The sequence below is a fragment of the Pipistrellus hanaki genome (assembly GCF_964339955.1).
Source record: "Pipistrellus hanaki genome assembly, chromosome: 6".
NCBI lineage: Eukaryota > Metazoa > Chordata > Mammalia > Chiroptera > Vespertilionidae > Pipistrellus > Pipistrellus hanaki.
The window spans coordinates 33,034,243-33,040,437 of record NC_140508.1 but is presented as its reverse complement, the minus strand read 5'-3'; the positions used below and the strand labels follow the sequence as shown (position 1 = coordinate 33,040,437).

Sequence of the window (6,195 nt, the reverse complement as noted above, 5' to 3'; positions counted from 1 at the left end):
AGCTTCCAGCGGGCGGGCTCTGCTGCCACGGGCGGGCACAGGGCTGCGTGTCGGGCCAGAGGCCTCACTGTGGCGCCTCCATGGCCAGCTGGGCACAGGGAGCCTCTTCCGGAGCCTTCCTGGGGGAGCATGGCCCAGGGCGGTGGAAAAGGCCTCCAGGGGCTGGGGTCTCCGCTGGAGCAGTAGCGGGGCTCAGGGACTCCGCAGCACGCAGTGCTGTGTTCCTGGCCCCGCCCCTTCACTGAGAAGGCGGGGCCAGGACCCGGAAAGGCCTAGAAAAAGGTATTTACTTTCTTTAAGGAGTAGATAGAAAGAGGGGGAGGCGGGGGCGGGCAAAGGCAAGGCACAGGCATTTGGTTTCTCAAAGTGTGTGTGTGTGTGTGTGTGTGTGTGTGTGTGTGTGTGTGTGTGTGAGAGAGAGAGAGAGAGGGAGAGAGAGATGACACACACAATGGAGAAATGATAAACAGGAAGAAAAATGGGAGGAAAGGGAAAGAAAGGCAGACAGATAAAAGGAAAGAGAAGAAAAGAAGAAAGAGGGAGGGAGGACAGGGAGAAATGATGGAGGGGAAAGTGGAGGTGGAAGAAAAACAGGAAAGAAAGGGAAGAAATACAGAAAGGCAGCAGCTTGCCACGGAAACCAGAAACCAGGGGGAGAAAGATAAAAGGGAAAAGAAAAGCAGCAGCAGCAGCAAGAAGGCCACGGTGAGGATGAAGCGCGGGGCCTGGAGGAGGGCGGTCAGGCCTGCGGCCGGCGGGGCCACATGTCCAGCTGGCGGTCCATCCTCCTGTCCTTGTGCAGGCGCCGGTCTCTCCGGCCCTTCCTCGGGCTGGGGCTTCTCTCTGCGGCGGGAGCACAGGCTGCTGTTTCTGAGGCCAGCGGGGCCCTGGGAGACCCTCAGTCTGAAAGGTGAGGGTCCCTCCCCCTGCCCCCCACCTCCCAGCAGGGGCCCAGAGTAGCATTTGGGCGCTGTCCTGGCAACCACTCCTTTTGGAGCCTGGACTGTGGGAACACGCACCCCAAACTGAACACGTCTCTCAGTTCCTTGGGGGCAGGGAGGGGTGCTCCCTTGCTGGGCCCTCCCCAGGCCTGGAGATTCATAGGGCCCCCCAGGACGAAGGGTGGCCTGGTAGGGGTGCCAGGAGCTTCTATGGACATGCACCCCATGGCTTACAGGGCTCTTTGTGGAGGAAACACATTTACCCACTCACCTCGGGGCCCCAGAGATGCCACAGGAAACGACAATCAAAAGGACAGCAACGCACAGAGCATTCAGCCAGTGGCCCCCATGGCCGCCATGCTCCAAACGCTCTGTGCTGGACTCAGGAGAGCCGTGAGAGCTGGCACTGACAGGCAGCACCGGCCTGTACCCAACCCAGGGCCCCTGTGGGAGGGCTGGGCTGGGCTGCAGACCCACCCTAACTCAGAATCTGGACCCCATTGTGCCCCGACCCCTGTGGAGCTGGGGTGAGGTTTTTTTGTTCATATATATATATATATATATATATATATATATATATATATATATTATTGAATTTTACAGAGAGGAAGGGAGAGGGACTGAGAGTTAAAAACATCAATGAGAGAGGAACATCAACCAGCTGCCTCCTGCACATTCCCTACTGGGGATGTGCCCACAACCAAGGTACATGCCCTTGGCTGGAATCGAACCTGGGACCTTTCAGTCTACAGGCCGACGCTCTATCCACTGAACCAAACCAGTTAGGGCATGTTTCTGACACAAATATCAGATGAATCCCACATCTCAGATGAGATGACTGAGACGCAGCAAGAGGCCTTGCTTGCTCAGCCTGGGCTGCAGTTCCTGGTGTTACTTTTAAGTGGCTCCCAGCTCACGTGGCCAGGGGTGTCCCCGGGTTCAAGTCCTGGCTCCCCCATGTCCCAGGTGCCCCAGCTCCAGGTCTCTCATCCTTAAACACAACTTTGGGTCCCTCTTTGCACACAGACTTACATTGGAATTCCAGGTCCCGTACTTTCCTTGCTGTGTGAGCCTTGGGCAAATGAATTAACCTCTCTGGGCCTCAATCTTCTCATGTGTATAATAAGAACACCTACCTCATAGTGCCATTGAGCAGATTAAGTGACTTAATGAGTCTAGAGAATTAGCACAGTGCCCAGCCCATAGGAAGTGCACAGTTAACATTAGCTAATTCCATGTTATTACACATTCCCCATTCACATCCTGCCTACCACACTCTGCAGTCCCTCTTTTCCACATCCATGGTTCCAAAGCGCCCTCGGGGAATATTTCGGATATCTGTGCGGTGATCTTGGTTGTCACAAAGAAGGGGGTCTCCGAGGCATTCAGTGGACGGGGACGGGAGGTGGAACAGTCCCTCACAGAACAGAGTTGTCCCCCTCCCATCCTGCTCTCCCGTAGCTGAAACATCTGCTTGCTCGGAGCCAAGTCCCTTCTTGCGTGTGAATGCCAAAGGTGTTTGAACACTTTCCCCTTTCCCTGACTAGTCCGGGGTGGCCAGGACTAGTTAATCAAGTGGCCAGACAGTTTTGTTGACTTTATGAAGAGCTGGTCACCATGAGGGAAGTTGCATCTCTGATGGCAACACAAACGTGCCCTTGAGCCCCGACCTTGGCCATCACTGGGCCATGATTGCACTTCACTGAGCAATCTCGGGGGTGTGGGGCCCGAGCATTGCCATCACGAGGTTTCTTTTATTTCTGAATTACATCTCGTTAGGGTGCTCTGCTGATCTTTTCCAGTGATATAGGCAAGTGGGTTACATTATCCATGAGCTTCATGTCAGAATGTTAGAGAGACCGTTTCGAAACCCTTGTGGTGAAAGGGAGGTGGCCAGTCTGAAAGTGCTGGGAACCCTTGATGTCAAGGACAAGCTCGATCTTCCTAACGATCTGGGTCTGACCCCAGGAGGGAAGGCCCTCCTTTGAAGGGACACGGGGAAGGCAGTGCATACCCACAGGAAGTCACGGCTAATGGTGGACACTCTGACATGTACTCTTTGGGAGACCAGTGTCCCAAGGCCGCTCAGAGTGACCCTGGGCCCGCCCCGCTGTAGCCCTGTGGGCCTGGCCCGGAGCTCACCTCCTGGGCAGGGCCTCCGGATGGCACATTTCCTCGACTCGGACAGCAACTGGCAGGTGGCTGCTTCCTCCTGTTCCACGTGGCCGGCTTCTCGTACCCGGGTTTCCAGGCCCCAGGCCGAGCCGCAGGTCTTCCCGCGATGCATGCAGGGGCTCCAGCTGCCCCAGGGGCCCAGCTCACACTCCTCTGTGGGGTGGAGGGGAAGACAGACAGAGGGAGTCAGCTGGCAGGGAGAGGGCAGGGTGGGAGCGGTTCAGTTGCCTGAGGTCCCATCTCTATAAGCCGGGACTCAGGCTGCACAGGAGCAGAGGGAGACATCTGAACCGCAACTTCTGAGAGCCTGGGACGAGGGCTCTTCTGAAACGTGTGCAGGCCGTGTGGGCCAGAGGCCTCTGGCTGGCTTTAAAGGGGAAGGCTTCCCGGAGGGGGTGACACAGAAGCTAAGGGGGACAGTGGTTCACTGGGTGGAGATGGAAGCAAGCACACGCCTGGCTCCCACACACAGCCCCAGGGCCTGGACAGCCATATTTGAGGGACAGAGCAGCTAGAGTGGGGGCGCAGTGAGGGCCTGGGAGGGGGGTAGGGCAGGAGAAGAGGCCAGAAGGTTGGCTGAATGGCCCTCAGGGCCAGGACATGGGCTTTGGTCAGCAGTAGAAAGTGGAAGCTGCCCAGTGCTGTTGGAGGGAAAATGAAGTCATGGACATAAAAGCTCTTAGTAGGGAGTAATTAAAAAAAAAAACTATATATATATATATATATATATATATGTATATATATATATATATACACACACACACACACACACACACTTTCACATTTATATATAAATATACAAAAATTTCTTTATGTATATAAAATATATAAATTCTTTCACATTTGGTGCTTTCCAGAGTCCTTGAGAGGTAGCAGAGAATGGGGGAGCTATTAACACCCCCGCTTGGCAGATCAGGACACAGAGGCTCAGAGCAGGGAAGGGGCTGGCCAAGGCAAAAGAGAAGGGTCTTGCACGAGAGAACACAGGAAGTTTAAGACTGTGTTGGGCCCAGAACCAGGTCTCCAGACCTTAGAACAGTGTCCTTCTGCTGGATGTATGCATTTGACCGGCAAAGACTGAGCGCCTGTGCTGGGTCCTGAGGCGCAGCAGGAACAAGGCACACCTGGGCCTGCCCCCTGGCCTTCGCCGTCTGAAGAAGTTGGGCTGGAAGGACAGGGTGCTCACTCAGTCATGGGAGGAGCCCAGGAAGTTGTGGGAGCTCAGAGGAGGTGCAGGCCCAGCAGCAGGAAGCTCAGAGCAGGGAAGCTCGGACCCGAGTCTTATGAGGGTCTGTGGGGGGTGTTAGCCAGGCTCAGGGAGGGGCAGGAGGAAGAAATGCTCCGGGTGGAAGGAATAACTCTGCAGGTCTTCTGCAGGACTCAGCCTGGACACCAGCCCGGAACGGGGGAAGCCGGAGGTTAAACTCAAGTGGAGAGAAACAGTGATGGGGTGGAGAGGCTGGCAGATGGGGACCAGATTGCACAGGCCTGAGAGGGCTCTCCCTGAGGACAGTGGGAGCCACTGATGGGCCTTGAGCAGAAGGGACACCTGATCCTATTGCCATTTTGAAATAATCTCTCTGGCTGCCCGGACGAGAGCCAGCATGGGCTGGAGGCAGGGAGACCTGAGGCAGGGAGACAGGCAGGAGGCGGTGGCCGTGATCCCAGTGATGGGCAGAGTGTGGGGAGAAGAGAGTTGGGAGGGGTAGGATGGTTGGGGACCTTTATTCTGCTTCATTCCCCCCAAAATTTTTTTTTTTTGTGTGTGTGTGTGTGTGTGTGTGTGTGTGTGTGTGTTTGCCCCCTGACATCTGTATTTATTCTTGTATGACTCTTCTGTCTCCCAGCACAATGTTATAAGCACGGGGGCAGAGGCGTTGTCTATTTTGCTCACTAATATGTCCCCAGCACCTCAAAGTGCCTGGCACATAGCAGATGCCCTAGTAAATATTTCTTGGCAAACGAATCAGCAGATCGGATTGGATGTAGGATGCGAGAGGAGAGTCACCAGCGATGCCCATGTCTCCAGCGTGGCCAGCATGGGCCATGGAGCTGGTTGTGGACAGAGAAAGCACCAGGCTGGGGATGAAGATGGGGGGGAGGAGACACACAGGTGCAGGTGTGGCCTGGTGCTCAGGGAGGGATGTGGCCAGGGACAGTGAGCCAGGAGCCACCAGCCTTTGGAATGACTGTGAACACGAGCCTAGAGGGAAGGTGTGGGCAGGGATATGAGATTCAGGTGAGAGCCCTGGGAACAATCCGTCTCAGGCAAGGACAGACCACAGAAGAAGAGCTGTGTCTGAAAGGAGTCTGAAAAGGAGCGGCGGGGAAAACAGCAGTAATAATAATGACACGTATTGAGCACTTACTGTATACTTGGTAGTCACTCCGTTAAGTGCTTCAAATTTTATTGATTCATTTAATCCATATAACAGTCCTCTCCCATGAAGCAGGCTCTATGTTCTATGGTATTTTTTTATTTTAATGTTTAAAGATATTGAGGGATAGAGAGCTTAAATAACTTGCTCAAAGTCACAAATGGGTAAACTTTAGAGTTAGGATTTGAACCCGGGTGTGTCTTATTTAAAAATTAGTGCTCTTCTGTACTGAGCTGCCTCCCTTGGACATAGTAATGATGCTGACGTTGGTAGCAATAATCATCATCATAGTGGTGGTTTTAGCATATTGATTGGCTCCTGTGTATACCTGACCTGTGTGTTGGGCCTGCCACCCGCGTGACATTGTTTCTAGGTCTCCTGACACCCTCACTGGCCTCTGCTGCAGGGCGCAAGGGGAACGGGCAGGATGAGGAGGCCCCACTCACCCTGGCACTCCCGCGGGCTCTGCCGGGCTGCGGTGCCCAGCGGGCAGGTGGGCAGACACTTCCCCTTGTACAGGTAAAACCGCCTCTTGCACTGGATGCAGAAGTCCTGGCTGAAGCAGCTCTCGCACGTGGTCCCGCATTCTGTAACAGAGCCGGGGCCACCCCCGGTGAGGGGAGCTGCCCAGGAGGAGGGCATTCTGGGGCTGGCTGAGCGGGGAGGGCGGGCGGGCCTCTGAGCATCCCCAGGCCCTGCAG

At 54.9% G+C, this 6,195-nt stretch overlaps 1 protein-coding gene across 1 annotated transcript in view; it reads right to left on the bottom strand.

Moving 5' to 3' along the window:
* Positions 1-417: 417 nt before the first annotated feature.
* RSPO4 (R-spondin 4) overlaps positions 418-6,195 on the bottom strand; it is a 29,175-nt gene continuing 23,397 nt past the window's right edge. The window contains exons 3-5 of the mRNA XM_084888434.1: positions 5,941-6,081; positions 3,084-3,269; positions 418-843 (exon numbers count right to left, since the gene is read on the bottom strand). Of these exons, the coding sequence (XP_084744560.1) occupies positions 740-843; positions 3,084-3,269; positions 5,941-6,081 (431 nt within the window). The 3' untranslated portion in view covers positions 418-739. The remainder of the gene's footprint in view (positions 844-3,083; positions 3,270-5,940; positions 6,082-6,195) is intronic.